Genomic DNA, 19,025 nt, shown 5'->3' with positions numbered 1-19,025 from the left:
CTGTTCAAGTTTATTATTATAATGAATCGTCGATTCCGCCGACAACGATTAATAAATATCGACAGAGATGAAAAACCAAAAGTGCCATATGGATCACTCATCAGAAAAAACAAAATTGATAAATGCATGGCTCAACTTCAGGAAGTATTCTTAAAGCAGTAAGTCAATATACAGTACACCCCAATTAAATACATCGATTTGAATCCACACATTTTTCGTGCAACTATTAGTTATTTTTTTTATAAAATAATATGTAAGTTAATATTAAAAAAAATTGTTTCGCTAAGCTACGTTTTGACAAAAAAAATTATCTCCTTAAAAAGTAAAGGGAATCAAACAAATTCTATTGTATCAGGACAAATACATATAACAACTCCTTCGTGTACAAATGAAAATAAATTAAAGTTGAATATACTCTGTTTCTGTTTACGTATTTGTTTTTTTTTTTTTTTTTTTTGATAAAAATCATTTTAGTATATCGACGTTGAACCCTCCCTCAACAAAATAAAAATTAAAAAAAAATAAAATAAAGTGTTTCATTAATTTGATAAATAAACACACAAATTGACGAATGGACCAAAGATCGCTTGGGACGATGATGGTGACGATGGACGAACGACAGGCCAACTTTTAATGCACAATCAACATAATTTTTCGATTGATTCGAAAAGAGTTAATTTTTGAGAGAAAGTTTGAAATAGGGATGGTTTTTTTTTTTTGTTTTGTTCAACAACTTTTAGTGCACAAATTGATTTTAATTTTTTTAATTAAATTTGTTGGTGGGCAATGAAGTATATAGTCATTTGATTAAAGTTGATGTTGCAAGGAAAGAACTATGCTCTATTGTCTCTCCAATGCTTGTTATGGTCTTTTAAGATAAAATGCTTCCAGATTGGTATCTGAAAAAATACATTTTGTATGGATACAACGAACGTTACATTAACATGACATCAGAACAAACGCCAATGGTGACAATTCAACAAAGATACTATTAGAAAAAAAAAAAGAATCAAAATTTAAGCCTGATTGGTGATTGGTTTCAAATATTTTCTTTTTTACAAACAAACAATTTTATCACATTGCAATCAATATCTCACTTTGGCACAGATAATAAAATTATGGAATTAAACCAAATAAAACAAATTTACCATTCAAACATAAAAACATACGTCCACATAAAACTTGTGACAAATAACAAACTTTTTGACCAAAAACAATTAAAAAATATTCACTATGGCGTATACGTAACTTAAAAAAAAAAAAAAAACAAAACAAAATTAAAATTCAAACTATTTTCCACCAACACAAACACAAAATTTATAACATTTCTGTGGCAGCAAAATCAAATCAATTTGTCAATTCATTAGATAAAATCACTTAAAATCATAAAATCACGTAAACGTAATAACAATAAATCGATAGTAAATATTGCAAATATTTTAATGCAAATTCTGTTTATACCTCCCACTGTGAATGGCACTTCTGCTGTCAAACGCCCAATTCACTAATCGGTCACAAAGTAGCGTAATATTAAACCCACAGAAAATCAATTCAAACTGTAAGGTGAGGCAAATTGAGGTGTTTATATGTATGTGTGTGTCATGTATGTGATGTATGCGAATGTATGTAATTTAATATAAATATATATCCTACCACCAGGCCTATAACAGTATACATAGATAAATCGAAATCTTGAATTGAATCCAAAATGACAATTCGGAGAATTCCTTCAGCCTCACTGATGTTTCTCCACATCGTGCCATGGGGCATATGAAGCATCAGAAATTATGACGGTATGTTTATTACAATTATCCTGGCAAGAGTAGGTATCCTAGTATTGCAAATACATATATATATATTTATCGTTTTATGTAGGTATGTATGAATGTTTGTTTGAGTATTGTCATGGGAGATGCTTTGGAAACACTTTCGGATTTTGCTTTACGTTCAAAGAATATTCTATGCATGCCAAAGTGGTACATCAAGTGTATGGATAGATAGATAGACAGATATAGGTACATAAACGACGTGAACAAGGATACAACAGGACAAACATCGAACCAATAATCGAACAATAGTAGCCTTTTCTTCATATACGAGTATACAGCTCTATACTATATAGCCACCATGTCCCGTCAGAAGATAATTTTGAATAATTCATTTACTTTCGGGTGGCCAATGCCACTTTGTGTACAATACATATCCCTTTCGTCATGGAATACAATAGAAACAAATAGAGAAACTCATCTTTAAGTCTCTGTAGATTGTAGAAGGTTATGGTGACCTCTGTGACTTTGTATGCATTTACACAACGGAAAGGTGGTTAAGAGGGTGACATCAAACTTCTTGGACGACATTAGGGAGCGACTGGTTAGAGAGAGAGATTTCACTCAAATATACCCCTTTTTCCATCACCACAACCGAAGTTAGCTATAGGTATTCACTTTTAAGAAATTCTGTTTTCGAGATATTGTTATTATTAGTTTACGTCTGGGGTTAAGCTATTGTTGAAGAGATGAGGTGCAAACATATATATTTATGTTTTCATTAAGTTAAAGCGTCTGATCTTTCAAACAAAGCAACAGGGTGTTTCGGAAGGTTTCTTTGTAACAAAAGTGTTGCCTTATATCAAATAGCTTTTCATTAGTTTACTACCGATTCCCTCATAACTAGTTTATAGCTGAATTGTGTGCACGGAAGGAATAATGCTTGACACGAAAGATGATAAAACAAAAAATTAAACTAAACATAGTCTTTATTTATAAGTGATAATCTTACCTTTTGCGTCATTGCTATAACCAAATTTATTTTCCAGATAGCTCGATTTACAGACCGTTGTTTTCAAATTCGTTCCTTTAATTCGACCAGTGACACATCATTAAACAGCCGCTTTAGTTCCATCTAGTGTATTGTATTGACCCGAACTGGGCCATGAATTTTACTACCCCATGCTGTATGATGTGCAGTTGAATCACACCACACTCGCAATGGTAACTTTTTCCTAGTTCAGTTCTCAACCAGCTTTTGAACTTCATGACTTTCCTTCGATCTAAATCTGATCCTGTATTGATATCGATTATCTGGTCAAACATTCTGAAAAGTAAATTGCTTGTTTTACTTTTATGCAATCTGTGGTCAGTTCATACCTCATCGTACCTTGGTTCCATATTAAATTACAGTGATCAATTGGAAAACTTCTAACTTCAAACTAATAGGCCCCAAACTTATGGATCGACAGTAGTTCCAAGTTGTCCTTAGAAAAAGTGAAGATTTATTTGAGCATTAGACTTTTAATGATCCAAGATCCATCCATCCCGGTTGACAGATATGATACTAAAGAATTGAGAGCATAAACCTTGTTTTTCTTTTGTGGAAAGACCGCTGGTACCGATTTACTTGATTTTATTTATCTGCAGATGATAAAAGTGAAGGGTGATAGATAAAAAGATTAAAATGTCAAGTGTGTTGATGGGATGTTTCGAGGAAAACCTCTTCGTTAGAAATTGGTTCGGGATTTTGGTGTGGGATTTTTCAATGAAGCGAAATACTCGGTTGTCTTAAGTGAATTAAAATTAATCAAGTTCATATTGAGGCTTCTCTATAGCCTGGGCGAATCATCATTAGTTTTCCTCTTTTATTTTCCTGATATCGGATTTTTAAGAGTCGATTTTTATCGTGGACATTATGCGTTTATAATGCATCTAAGTAAATTTAAAATTTGGAAGAAACCAGCATGTAAAAAAATGGTATGACTTTTTAGATCCTTGCGTACCAATTCTGTAAATGGGCCAAACGTAAGAGCAAATGCTCCCTTGAGTAAAATTTTTACTTGGGTGACGACTCTGAATTCCGCTCTTCCAGTCACATCAACAAACTCTAGACAGCAAAAAGCTTTTGGAATTGTAAATATTCAGATGGGAAGGTTCTATGCAGGGTTCAGGCAACCAACTGGATAGGACTGTCAGTTTTAATAACATCCACGAAAATATTTTGTCACCCACAAAGAAAATTGAAAACCAAAGACAAAGACAAAAAGACGGCGAAACTCTTACATGACGATGAAACATGTTCATTGAGCTAAAACGCTTGTAAATAGAGGAGCAATATCAAAGCTATTCGCAAACTCGAAAAACAGAAAAGACTTCGAATTTTTAGAAACTGATGATGATAATTACTAGAACATCGTTCAAATCATGTCAACTGCAAAGGTTTCTGTCTTCTTAATATCACATACCTGATAAGATATTTTCCAACCTATTGTTAATGAAAGCACAGGTTCATATAAATTAAGGGATTTGTTTGACTCCATTAACAGAAACGAACTATGTCTATTTTTGGGATCTTTTTCGCAATCGTAATTTTTTATTAAATTAAGTTTTAATACAAAACTGAGTAATAATTGTTTTCATATGACTGTTTCAGTTATAGCTGTCACTTCATTGTATTTTCTGTTTAGATGTAATTTATTATGTGAAAGAGGTAAATGACAGCAGACAAAATTCAAGGAAAAAATATACTTTGCAAAAACAAAATTCTCTTTGAGATTTTCCCAATATGTTGTAATCAAGTACACGTTCTCGGTAGGGACATAACTAATAACACATTCTCATGTTGAACAAATAATTTTAATTTTCTCTCAATCGTTGTTTCTAGGATCTTAAGTTGTTATTCTGTCTTTAAGTGAATGTGACTTCAAAATTTGTTTTCCAGTGTCCTTTTTGAATCTGATGAACTGTGGGTAAAGGATGTTAAAGCTTTAATAACATGCATATATTTTTGCAAGATATTTCAATTTTTAAACCAAAATGATTTGTTTGAACTTTTGAAACCTTTGACGTTAACGTAACTTTTATCATTTTTATTTAATTACTTTGCAAAAACTATCCAATATTTTAAATTTTTATTTAACACCCTGTATTATTACCTCAAAATCTGTCATCATTTAAGCACCGAACTACTAGGTATATATAGCTTATAACTTCCAATAACATTGATTGATTTGCATAAGTGCCTTGGAATGTCGACAGTAAATATGGTATATTGCTGCATCGCCAATTACTGGTGTTACAACGCAATCTAAGTCAGACTACCCTTCTCACTTCCTAAATAACCACCACATACAGCTACTCTTCCATATACCAATCAACTATACTGTATTTTGACTCAGTATAAATACATGTTCAATCAGTATTACTTATATCTAACTAAATCCATGTAAACCACCCGTAAGCAATCCTTTGTCAAGCCGTGATTCGGAACTTGCTATTCGATTAAATTATCATTTAATTTCAACTGAAGATGGCGCACGGAATTGTGATTACATCGTGCATCTCTGTTGCGAGAGCACGAGGGCGTGGAATCTGTTTCACGAACAGTGATGACACAGTAGTTGTCTCTCTGTGATGTACGTACAACAAACGTATACTACACAAGTAGGAACGCTTGTGCATTCCAAGGGAATGATAGTCATAGACCGATTAATCAATGGTTATATCGATTGTTCATGGTTTGGTTGTTGTTGCTATGCAATATGATACATTAGCAGCATAACACACCAGCTTCATATTGTATGTACGAATATAAATAAATATAAATTCAGCTATCCAGCACCCTTCGCTTTCAATTAGCTGTCACTGTCACTTTAAATTGAGTGCGGGAGTGCTATAGCCAGTGCGCTCTGGCTAGGCAACTGGCGCAATGTGGTGACATTTTTATGCGCGAATTGACAGCATCATCGCGTCCCACTTCTCTCCCTACTTCCAATCATACCCGCAATATGCATTAATCAACTATTATATGGATATAATTTATATAGTTGCGTGTGTTTGTATACAAAGAGAAAATTATTATTAATAATAATTAAGAAGAAAAAAAATAATATTTTGCATTTTTTGTTTCATATCAATTGATTCACTTTGGATATACAGTCTGTATGCACACACACAACACGGAAGTTGAGGCAAGCTCGCGCATTTGCTTGAATTCAAGGTTGACAGCAGCACTCTGTAAAGCTGTACTACGTTGCGCTGATAATAATGTCAATTCCCAGACAGTAATGCACTTGAGAATCTGTTTCAGGTAGTCAATTGGTATTTTGTTTTTTTTTTTTTTTTTTATTTTGTTATTTATGAAACTACTAGGCATTTATTTTTGCCTATTCTAGAAACTAATAAGGGGAAAATATAGATAAGACAAAACTACCTGACGCCAGTAACTCTCAAGTGGGTGTAATTTGTTTGTTATTAGATGGAACTATAAGTAATGGAAAAGTTGTGATGTGGATAACTTGAAGTAATATTTAATAGAAAACAAATTATCACTGTGGAAAGAAAATCAATCAAGCAAAACCATTTAATTAACCAATGAAGGGATTTGTAATTTTGAAGAAAAAATCTGTTTTTTTTTTCTCATAAATTAGTGTTTTAAAATGGGGAATCATTCGGTTAAAACTGATCTTTATTTATTGCTTTGAAGTTTACTTTTAATCGTGTCAGTAATTATGACATTTGAGCAAACTTGAAAACTTAGTGATTAAAGTATTTGAAAAAATGTTATACTTATTTTTTATGAATGGCGTCCAACGCGAGAAGCTTTTTTAACAGAAAAGAGAGAAATTGATATTTTTGACTGGATTTATTTCTTTTTACGTTTGAAGGTTGCTTGTAATCTATATTCATTCAATAAAAAATAACCAATTTTAAAACCATTGCTGAAAATGGTTAAAGTTAATATAAATTGTAGTTTTTTTTTTTTTTTGAAAAACATTCAAATGGTGCCCAAAAATAAAACTTTAAGGTCAGTGTTTAGTTCAGGAAAGCTTTCAAAAGATATTCCCAAAATTTTCTTCTGAATTGATTGTAAGGACGTATAAAAACTTGAACGGTTAAGTTTCAGTTAAGCTTTTATAATAAAATAAATAATATAAATCGGTTTTCTTTCTAAGAAATCGAATAAATTCTATTTGCTTATTTTAAGAAGTTAAGTGGAATTGATTATATAGTACAAAATTTAGGATTTAAAAAATATGGAAATGGCGCCCAACGTGAAGATATGTATGAAAGGAATCTTTTAGTCAAAGAAACAATATTTTTGTTGGATTGTTGATTTGTAAATCGGCAAAGTATTCATTTTCTAAAACGCTTTTATAAATATTTAAGTTTAATTTTTTTTTTATAAATGGCACCTAACTAGGTATAGAAGTTTTGTTCAACAGAAATGAATTGATCTTTTCTGTGTCAATTTCTGATCAATCGGAATATATTTCAAATAACAATTTAATAGTCAATTTTTTTCCATTTAACCAATTTTATTTCTCCTTAAGTGAATAATTATACTCGTATAGTTCAAAAGTCTTAATAAAATCTTTCACGTTTTGTGTCAATATTTGAAAAATGGCGCCCAACGTACAAATGTTGTGTTCTGTAAGTATATTCATCATTCTTGCATGAACTCAACCAAACAAAAAAAACATGTTAATCTCAACTTGAATTAATAAAAGGTACATCTTATAAGTAGCAGCACACTTTTCACAGCTTTTCAAAACTTGTTAAATTTTCATTACAAGCCCCGTTTTTAGTTCAACAATCAACACTTTCTGGTCAAAGTTCAGTTTTTTTTTCAAGTGTGAAGCCCTTAAGGCTGATGACACACACTTTTTGATTATAACATCTTTACTTTACGGCGTCGTTGTCGATTCTTACAAAAGTTAATCTGACAGCTTTGAATATAATTTTCATTAATAAACCATACAATATAATATATCATTTTTCTCGATTCACATCCACCAACCACTACCACCACACCAGCAGAATCAGCAGCAGGAGCAAGGAGCCGCAAGGCAATTTCAATTAAATGAACGATGAGCCTTAAATATCCCTTCCTAATTTCTTTAGCAAATACCTAGTCAATGAAAAATTTCAACATAAAAACCCTCTTCAGAACCGAAAATAACAAACAAAAAAAAACAGAAAGAAAAAAAAATTGAATTAAATAAAAACTGTAACCAAAATGGTCGAAGATCGGGGGTTGATATCCTATTGTCATCATACTGCGTATAATAGAAAAAATCCCCGACGACGAAGAGGATGACGGTGTCGAAGAAAAAAAGAAGCATCATCTCGTCTCAATATGACCCTTAAACGATCCACAAAGGAGATGAAAGGATATAAATGGAAAAGAATACAAAATAAAAAAAAATTATCAACAAAGAACTCACACTAGCATAACAGTAAACAGTAGACGCACACAATCAAAGAATCGCAAAAACGACGACGACTACGACGACGACAATGATATAGAGAGAAAGAGAATAAAATAAAATGCCTAATAAATTCGAAGGGATAAAAACATCATCATCATCATGGCATAGTTTGCTCCTTTTTGATAAATGTGTCCTTTTTTGGTCCTTCTAGCAATTCTTGTTCATTGCTAGCCGCATTCATGCCCAGTAGATGTCCTTATTGTATTCATCCTTGCCAATCATTCGCATTTACCCTCTCAGCATGCCTAACACACAAAAGACCTCAAAATTAGAAGGGGCTCACCACTTTGATTCTCTTCGTAAGGGTTGTATGCGCGTAAAGGATTTGCAAATAATCCGCGAATATCAATATCGACAAATTTTCAGTAACAATGATGGTGGTAGTGGTTGGTTGTTGGATGGTTGGTGGATGATACATTTCTAGGAAGCTAAAATCTGAATAAGGAAACTCATACAAAATAATCAAAATATATAACAAAAAAAAAAAATTATAATAAAGTTAAAAGGGTTGTCAAGGCGGTCGGTTATTCGTTGTTTTATGTAGAGAAACGCAACAACGAACAATAGATGAGTTTTCAAACAGTACTGTGCGGTTTAATGTTCAAATGATTTTTTAAATTCACATTAACTGGGATTTGAATTCTTTCTACAACAAAAAGGCGTTAGGCGCCATTTAAGAGATTTTTTTTAGAATTTGATCGGAATATCCAACCAAGACCAGTGAGAACCTGTTATGTCGTTGCTGATTGATGAATTGATCTAGTTGTAATACGGATTGGAACCTATTTATGTTTGCTATTAAAGCAAATCCCTTAAATAAATAGCAAATAAAAATCATACGCGATAGGTTTGTGGAATAGAATGGATATGTGTAGTTCTGTCCACATTTTTGTGATTTTTTTTGTTCATAAAGAACTGTTAGTCTGAACGTTAAATGGTAAAATACATGCATGAGCTAAGTAATATAATGGTGTGTTGAGTGGCAGCAGGCATGCTGAATGTTTGCCCCACTACAGCAGTTGTAGGCGTTACGACCTGTCACGCTTACGTCCGCTATACTTGGTTTTAACTCCCATTCAGCAAGGCAGTCCCAAGTGCGTCCATCAGAGGACAATACACTTGCTTTATTGAACGTTCTGTAGAAAAATATGGCTTTTCCTTAAAAATACTAAATGGCGCCCAACGTATATTTTTTTCCAAACTAAACAAAATATCAAAACTTTTGTTGTACAATGTTTCAGTAGAGCAGGGAGAAAGATGCCTCTAAATTTCTCGAAAAAAAAACAAATTCAGTAAGATGGTAACGGAGGTATGAATACCAGAGTTACGCGCGTCAAAGTTACGCAAACCCGAAGTTACGAAAAACCGAAGTTATGAAAGACCGAAGTTATGAAATACCGAAGTTACGAAAAACCGAAGTTATGAAAAACCAGAGTTATGAACACCAAAGCTATGAAACGTGGTTTTTGGGTTGGCAACCATTGAGATGAATGATAAACGGGAAGAACGTACCAAAAAGCTAGAGCGTATAGGTTGAGTCAAGGCAAGAAAAAAAATTTATGGGACGGGGGTGTCTATTTCCCTCCGTTTAGCCGGGAGGGGGGGATTTTCTATAAAAACGAGTTAATTTGAAAAAAAATTTATTTAAAATCAACGGTTATACCATTAATATCGTACTGTACTTTTTTGTAAAGCCAAAGACTTGTTCTTGTATTTTGTTTTTAAATAAATCTGTTTAATGGAACAGTTTTTGAAAAATTAATTTTCAAAAAAAAATATATGGCTTTTTAGAAAAAAAGTAGTTTTGGTTTTTTTTTTTAAACGACAAGACGTTTTTGGATCTAGTTTTCAGTTTTCATAACTCTGGTTTTTCGTAACTTCGTTTTTTCGTTACTTCGGTCTTTCATAACTTCGGTCTTTCATAACTTTGGTTTTTCGTAACTTCGGTTTGACGCAACTTTGACGCGCGGAACTCTGCCGCGCGTAACTCTGGTATTAATTACTTCGTCGGTTTCCCTTTAAAAACAACAGGCAAAGATAGAACGACAGCAATCGCTCATAAAAAAAACACAAAATGTAGCTTAAAACGGTCTCCGAACTCAAAAAACGGTGAAAAATGTTGTACTTTGAGATTAAGCCCATAAAATCTACACCCAATTTGGTGCTTGAGCATAATAAAAAAATATTTTCAAAATGAACAAGAACTCTGTTTAGAACTGTAAAAAAATCTGAAACTGACCGAAAAATAACTGAGTAAAAAATCGTTGAAATCTGAAAACAATGAAAACCCGTTTTTTGACGATAACTTGAAATTTTGAAGGTATACGAAAAATTTCAAATATGATGTACTCAGTAATACCTACAACCTCTGGTAGATCACTTCCAAAGTAATTGACATGATTTGAATTATATGATGGTAAAAAAACAACAATTTAAAAAAACATTATTTTTATTATTTTTGCTAGCTGATGGCTATGGCATCAATTATATGGGGCCGAGTTCATTGGTTCCCGACCAAAGGTTTTTTTTTAATAGTCGCTTAAATAGTCGTTAGAGATGCTTGACATTAGACCTAAAAATAGAGTTATGATTGTGTTATTTAAGTTTTAAAGTACTAACTTCTGTTGGTAACGCTTTTTAGATCTCCCTAAATAGTAAATTTTCTAGAAAATTGCTAAGGAAATTCATTCATAATCATTGGAGACTTCGTCAAGGATAATCAACTTGCTAAGCAAAATTCTTTCACTAAACGAAGTGATCTACCAAAAACCTACCCTCAAAGCTGTAGTTATGTTAGTGTGCTTGTCAGTAAATGGAAAATTTCTAGAATTAGTGTCTCAAATACTATTCCCATTACCAAATTAATCGATTTATTAATTTCTATGCTCAGCACTGTTTCTATATTGTTTTTTTTTTTTTTATTAAATAAGAGATTTATCAACTAAGCAACCAAAGGGTAGACTCTCATTCACACCAACACTTTGATGCATTTAAGGCCGCTTAACTCGTCCTTATATGAACACACGTTTCAATCTTTTTTTTTTTAATTCTTCTCAATCTCTCGAGTCAGAGGTTGCACGAATGCACGTGTCAATTGGTTTTAGATTATGTTGCTGCTGTTTCTGGATGCCCATATTTTTAGTCGGAAATAAAACGGAAATTTTTCAAATGAACTGAGTTTCCGAGTATATTTCAGTTGTTGATTCGGCGGCGGTGGTGGTGGCTAAGACTCCTAGCTCCGAGATACAACAATACCGACAACAATACGGAATATGAATGAAAAGGGATGTTTTTTTATCACCCCAAATATGTGTGTTTTGTGCTGCCTCTGTCTAATGCTCGGGCCTTTTAACTATGAAGGAAGGAAGAATTATACAACAATTCACAACAAGAACAAACTACTTAGAGAGAGAGTCGACAACGATGAGAAGGGAATATATGTACGTACATTATTATTGTATGTATGTTTAGTGTGTGGAGCGTCTGAACTTCCTATTTATGGACATGACGATATGGCAACAACGACGACCGACAGCGACGACGGCGATGGCGACAACGATGATGAAGTGGATTAATGTTTTTCAATATTTCTTGTATACACGCAAACATATTTTCTTTTTCTTTCTTTTTTTTTCTAAATGAAATGGGGTATATAGTATATTGTAAAAATAAATTGAAATAAAAATATAGAGAGAAGGACCTTTTTATGGAATATATTACATATATCGATGTCCTGGCAAAAGGATAAGAGAAAAGTAATATGCATGTTGCTTGGTTTTTTTTTTTTGTAGTTCTATATAGGTATGGGTATTATATTTTTTTGTTGTGTTGTGAGTGCATTAAATTGGTTTTGTGTATAAGCAAACACAGCGGGAAAGCAATGAATGACGATATAAATTAATTTTGTATTGTATAGTATGTTGGATGAATTATTATTATTTTTATATAAAACATGAAACGAATAATATTGATGGTAATTTTGAAGTTTTATTAATAAGATTAAAAGAGAATGATCAAGATGTTATGACAGATGAATAATGACGTTAAAAGAACAGACTGATCTATAAAGCCTTTTGTGGAATTTTTAGGAACGTGTCAGAATAGCAACACGCTCAGTGGGTGTTCTAGATCAAATATTTCTTTGATGCATTTCTGAACTAAAAACAGTGTTTTTGTTGGATAAACATTGCAATTCAAGTGCACGCAAATTGAATGAAATGCTTCTGTATAAATATATTTGTAACCATATGTTCAAAATGAGCAAATGATAAGTACGACGTCGATCACTTACCAGGTATGTTATTGTATAATTTTTAAAAGAAATCCTGCTTAGCATCACAATAAGTGATGAATAAAATGTAATACTTTAAGATATTTTGTGAATGGCGCCCAATGCGAAGACATTTGTAATCAGAATATTGAAAAAAAATATTTTATTTAAGAGTTACATTACATTTCGTTCTTCTTTCAATTATTGTTAAATTAATGCAATAAAAAAACTTGTTTACAACTGGCGCCCAACGTGAGGACATTTACTCACAGAATGGTAGAAAACTTATTATTTCTTTGGATTGGAGCGTTTTACTATTCAATTATGTTGAGTTTATGCTATAAAGTAGCCTATTATGATGCAAAACGCTGGAAAATGGAAAAACACGTTTGTTAAAATTGGCTCCAACACAGAAGTCATACATTACCAGAAATTGACAGAAAAATCAAGTATAAGAGTTCTACTTTTATAATAATTTAAGTTAATAGAATTAAAGAAAATTAGTTCTTTAATGGCACACAGCGATTTATATTTAAACTGCACTTGATACAGGGACATTGATTTAAAAAATAACAGGAAACTGTTTGTTTTAACCGTTTTCTAACCAACTAAAATTTAAAATTTAAATCGGCTTTGAAATGCTTTGCAGTAATCTCTTACACAATTAACGAGTCGGCATCATCTAAAACCAGTGTTGCTCAAATTCTAACTAATGCAATAAGACAGAGTACGTTACAAATGGCGCCCAACGTGGGGACCAGAGTATTGAAAATAACTTATTTCATTTATGAGTGTATCGTTTTGCTTAATATAATACAATGAGGCAATTCATACTGTAAGTGGCGTGCAATGCAAACGCGTTTATTAATAGAAAATCATAGTCCGTCGATTTTTTTTTTCTAAAAATATCGACTTCTTAATTTTTTATCAAGCTCTATCCACAACAATTAACTTCTGTTACAGACAATAAATCTTGTAATCAAAAAATATAATATTATTATATTTTCTTAAGCTAATATGATCCCATTTTATATGAGAATGGCATTATTTAGTATTTGTGTCCAATTAACAATCGCAATCTTGGGATAAAGCTTAAAAGTATTGTATTGTTTGGAAGTTAGATCTTACTTCTTTTTCCAATTGGGTTTTTAAAAATCAATAGATAATTGAGACTTCCCTGGGTCAAAAATGGTTTTTTTTTTTCTCAAATAAAAAAAATAGACACCCAACACAACTCCAAAGTATGAAGTTTCTTATGTAAAGCATGATAAAGTGCAACCAATTTTCCACATTTGGACTAATAAGTGCTTTTATTACAACGCTTCACAAAACCTAGTTAAATTATTGTATGTTAGACCTTCAATTAAACATTACTAAATGGCGCCCAACGTTTATATTTCATTATTTGACCAATTATTTACTATGTCATATCATAATATCTGGACATCTTGTTCCTGAAACGATTAAATTAAACGTTATTTCATTTATTTTCAATTAAATTCCTTAATAAAATCAACTTAATTCATTTCCCTAAGTTGAAAAGTTAAATACTCATTCAACAGTATCAATCATTTTTTTTTTTTTTTTTTTCAAATATTAAAATTCCTTCAATTCAAATCACACAACAAAATCAAACAAATTAACCATTCAAAACGATAACGACTGATTCACATCTTCATTTTGTCGCCTGATTATGTGCGCCTTCTCTCTCTCAGAAAATATATCTCGTGTTACTAATCACTTTGTCATCCTAAGGATTATCATATAAAGCATAACAAAACACCTCCTTCCATTATGCCTACCTACCACATTAATCAAACACAGTTTCACCAAATATTTTTTGTTTTTTTTTTTTTTGTATTTCTTTTCGATGGCAACACCAACCAAACCGAACCCAACAATAAACGCCATAAATGAATATCACACAAATCTATCACTATAAACTATTCAACCACTTTACTTCCTCTTCCTACATAAATAAATCAAACAAAAGAGAAAAAGAAGAAAAAATACCAAACAAACACACACACACACAACCAAAAAAACATCAGAAGAATACCTACAACAAACAAAATGAAAAAAAAAATAATAAAATAAAACACAAATTCAAAAGATTTACCTACCTTTTCCAAATCAAAACGAAAAACCGTAACAAAAGCTAATTTGCTTCCTTTCTCTTTCTAACACGCATGCCTTTTATTTATAAAAGTATACATTTAGTGAGACTCCAAATGAAACGACCCTGTTTGTCCCAACAATCTGGCAACACTCAATTGGTATTCAACAAACACAAAACGATCATAACATCAACGACAACAACGTCGACGGCGACGACCCTCACTCGAAAGTGCAATCTCTCTCTCTCTCTCTCTCTTCACCACCAAAAAGTAAGCAGCGCACTGAGCAAAGCAAAGCAACATAACATAGCAAACACAGGGAACAGCTACAGCAGCAGCAATAGCAACGGCAGCGGCAACAACCAAACCAACAGCAACAACACACCGGAACACATTTTCAAATACACAAACGATATGATTAACTAACGAACAAACAAAAATGCACCACAAAACGACACAACGATGACGGCAGAACGAACATTTTACACCAAAATATACACACAAAACAACACAGAACAACAGAACGAGGAGAACAGGATAAGGATTGAAGGGCTATTAATAACCCGAAGGGTCATACCGCGCGTCGCCGTCACCGTCGTCGTCTCTTCGTCTCCGTTTCGTCACACCATTCTTATGCCTGTTTGCTTGCCTGCCTGCCTTGTGCATTTCATTTCACCACCATTTACCATCTCCACCAACCACTACCAATGTGAATTTACAAAACATCATCATCATCATCAATGGTATAGAGATGAAGAACCAAAACTCAGAAGAATAAAATAAAAAAAACAACAAAAAATACCAACCAACCATTCACCACAGTCAGTTCTCAGTTGGAAGGAATAGTTTAGTTAGTCAAAGAGGAGCACACTAGAAGCTAGAAGCCCTGTGCTAAAGCTAGAAAAAGGTAGATAAGAACAAGGCCGAAGGAGGGGGCAAATGGGGGCCGAATGCATATCTGTCAAATGTTGTTGGTTGTTGTTGGTATTTTTTTTCTTTTGATGTTTCAAATACTGTCAGATGGTTCAGGCATTCACTTATATGTAGATACGAAGCTTGCTTGCTTGCATCTGCACCCTAAAATGTCAGTGTCACCCAAAAATGCATGACAACTCTAGAAGGGGGTGCTATGTGCAGTCACCCTAACTTAAGTCCTCGTTTACATTTTTAACACATTCCTCCCCCAATACACAAAGTATAACATCGAAACCAAAAAAAAAAAAAAAAAACAACCAACCAACGAAAAAAAAAAATAAATAAATAAAAATAATAATTTAACTCGACAAAATCGAACGAATAAAACCTTCATTCATCTGAAATGTTTATGTTTTCATTACTCTCGGTATCTTTTCTATATTCTGTGTATGAAATGTATCTATCTAAATAGAGATACGTCGTCGTCGTCTATCTTTTGCAGTACTCATGTCAGCAATACCAAATATCACTATGTATGTAAGACTGTGTGTGTGTTTAGATGTATGTATGTGTGTTTTGGCCTTTATCGACACACAAGCAAATGAAGGAAAGACTACAAAAGAGCAAAAAAAAAAATAAATAAAAATATTTATAAGAAAACAAAAAAAAATTATGAACTAACGAAAAATAATACAAAATAACCTCAAATATGCGATTCAGGTATAAGATACTGTATCTGTAGTTGTATCTTTTGTGTTTTCTATGTATGTGTGTGGAGTTTCTTTTTTTTTTTTTTATTTCGTTTTCATCTTTTCTGCTTTACCTCTTCTTCCGCACCTTTGGTTTTTCAGTCTTCTTCTTCTTCCTCCTCCTCCTCGATAAACTGTCGTTTTGGCCTCATTTTAGTCACTAAAGTTTCTCTTAAAACATCAAATAAAAGAGTATTTTATGACAGTGTTAGTGTTTCGATTCAACCAACACTAACAAACATTTCCTCCTTCCACACTCTTTTATCATGAATTCCCTTTTCGACAACATAAGAAAGTATCGTTTTATTTTTGCTGCTGCTACTACTGCTACACCACTACAATTTAAGGTGGATTTTTTTTTCTATCTGTCAAATTGTATAACTGTATCTGTATCTTGCGCCAGTTTTCTCTACATTCTCTCTCTTTCCTTCGTGTATTCTCATTTTGTGTGTTTCCATTCTCTCATCATCAGTTTCATGTTGGGTTGCTGCTAGCTGGCTCTGTGCTGCTCTGGTGTGTAATATGCCATATGTGTAATTATTGCCCGATGGGAACCATTGACGGTTGACAAATGATGGTCTCGGATCGAAGGTAGCACACAGTCAGGCAGTAGTTCCTTTTCGGCTGCTGTCAAATGTCGTCATGTTTGTTTCACGCTACGTATGGTTAGTGGTCGTCGGGAAATTGTTTTAGAGAGAACGTGAGACGCGGAAAATCCGGTTTTGTTTCTATACAAAAAATATAATATTTCTGCTTTGCGAAAATCGTAAAAATAATATTATCAAAAAAAAAAAAAAAATTTTTAAATATATAACAAAAACCGTCTTGAAATTTTTGAAAAAAAAATAATTGTACTTTAAGGCCCTGATTACACTTGAGAAATTGTATTTTACTAAAAAAAAAAAAAAAATATTGTCCTAGACATAAAATTATTGTTATAAATAGTTTTTTGTTGTGTCAAAAAAAAGTTACAAGTGAAACTTAACAACAAATAAAATATTGACAGTGCATACAAAAACGTGTAACAGTTGATTAAAAAAAAAATATAAAAATACACTAAAAAATATTGAATTGTTATCAACAAGAAAAAAAAAGTATTTTTATACAACAGAAATAATAACAAGTGAATATTTTGTGTGACACTCTCTCTGTGTTTTGAAACATCAAAACTTCTGCCCCAAAGGATTAACTTAAAACATTGGATAAACACACAACACATTCAGCACAAAAATTTAAAAAATAATTAAATAAGATAAGAAAAAATAATAACTTCATTGATAGTAGACAAACTGTCAAAAAAAAATGGATTAAAAAACCAAAACAATTTTTTAAACTGTGGATTATTATAAATAATGCAAATTTTAGTAGACAAAATTCCCATGTTTTCGAAACAACAATCGAAGCGAAATTTAAAAAAGTAAGTTTGTTACAAAATACAACAAAAAAAATTAAACCAAACAAAAGTTAACAGTGACACGAAGAGAAAAAAAAGAAAAGTGAAAAATAATTTTTTTTTAATTTTTCAAAAATCAAAAATTGAAAAATTGTGTTTCCAGTGAAAAATCAAAAAAAAAAATCTTATCTCTACACAGCTACTGGAATATATACATAAAAAAAAATAATTATTGAAAATTTATAAATAAATGCGAGAAATAGTATTTGGCACATATTAGGTAAACTATAAAAAAAATCGTTTAAAATAGATGTGTACTTGATTTTTTTTTTTTTTTGTATAATTTCATTTTCTTTTTTTTCAATCGATGTCAGTGTTAAAAAAAATATTTTTTTTTTTTATTTAAGTTACTTCTCTTATTATACATAATTTTTTGTTTTGCTTCATGTGTTATTTTTTTTTTTTTTTTTTGTCTGTGGTGAATATTTAAATAGCTGACAGCATCTTTTACTTTTAACTCGAAACAACACAACAATGTTTACAAATGTTTGACCTTAAACATTTTTTGTTTTTTTTCCTTCTCGTCGTTTTCTTCATGTTCGTTATATTCATTAGCTTTTATTACAGTTAAGTTAATAAGATACAATTTGGTATTAATAAATCACAATAAATTGATTAATTACACCTGTTTTCCAAACTCAAAATTTCATATTAAGTCCAAGCCAATTACAAGGAGGACAAACTTAATTCAAATATTGACAGCAACTGGCAAAAGTTATAGTTATCGATTAAAAATGTTTGTACCAAAAATTACAAAAAGGTTTTTAGGGTCTCCCACTCATTGGAATTAATTTCTTCAAGAATCAAAATTTCTTCTAAAAACTTCTATTATATTATCCTTTTAAATTGTTTCTGCACAATCTATACAAAAAAAAACATAAATTAAAAAATAAAATTGAAAAATAATTTTTTTTTTATATTGATCATAAAAAACATATCTTAATCTACGGTTTCAAGAACTTATAAAATTACTTATTCAAAACCTTTCAAGTCTCAACTGTTCATTCGCTACTCCAATTAATTTTTTTATTTAGAAATAAACAGAATTTTATAAACTGCAGGCAAACTTTTAAAAATCTTTATCTTTTTCCTTGTTAGTTGTTCTTTTTTTTTTTTAATTTGTTAATTTCTTATTAATAAATTGCACATTCAATTTTATAATTTAAACGCGCCATCATTAAATAAATTTCACTCACATTAAAAAATCAAGATAGAAACTAGAATAAATACTATAATAGTAAAAATTAATTTTCATGTTGCT

The 19,025-nt window shown here is 31.6% G+C and overlaps 2 protein-coding genes across 7 annotated transcripts in view; one reads left to right on the top strand and one right to left on the bottom strand.

Annotated features, from left to right (window-relative positions):
• The window catches only part of LOC129912716 (biogenesis of lysosome-related organelles complex 1 subunit 4), a 92,823-nt gene that overhangs the window by 37,934 nt on the left and 35,864 nt on the right, over positions 1–19,025 (bottom strand). Inside the window, exon 4 of one of the 2 annotated variants that reach the window (XR_008771886.1) lies at positions 2,779–3,410. The exons of the other annotated variant lie outside the window; for it this stretch is intronic. The gene's annotated coding sequence lies outside the window, so the exon portion shown is untranslated. The remainder of the gene's footprint in view (positions 1–2,778; positions 3,411–19,025) is intronic. 2 annotated transcript variants of the gene reach the window in all.
• The window catches only part of LOC129912695 (zinc finger MIZ domain-containing protein 2), a 46,224-nt gene continuing 27,213 nt past the window's right edge, over positions 15–19,025 (top strand). For 2 of the 5 annotated variants that reach the window (XM_055991055.1, XM_055991054.1), the window contains exon 1: positions 16–158. In XM_055991055.1, coding sequence (XP_055847030.1) covers positions 22–158 — 137 coding nt within the window. In that variant the 5' untranslated portion in view covers positions 16–21. Of the gene's footprint in view, positions 159–16,807; positions 17,729–17,816; positions 17,985–19,025 lie in introns of those variants that run through there. The other 3 variants (XM_055991053.1, XM_055991056.1, XM_055991057.1) reach the window with 3 other exon arrangements.

This window comes from Episyrphus balteatus, chromosome 2 (assembly GCF_945859705.1).
Source record: "Episyrphus balteatus chromosome 2, idEpiBalt1.1, whole genome shotgun sequence".
Classification (NCBI taxonomy): Eukaryota; Metazoa; Arthropoda; class Insecta; order Diptera; family Syrphidae; genus Episyrphus; species Episyrphus balteatus.
Note: the sequence above shows the minus strand (reverse complement) of the source record. Positions and strands in the feature narration are given on the sequence as shown.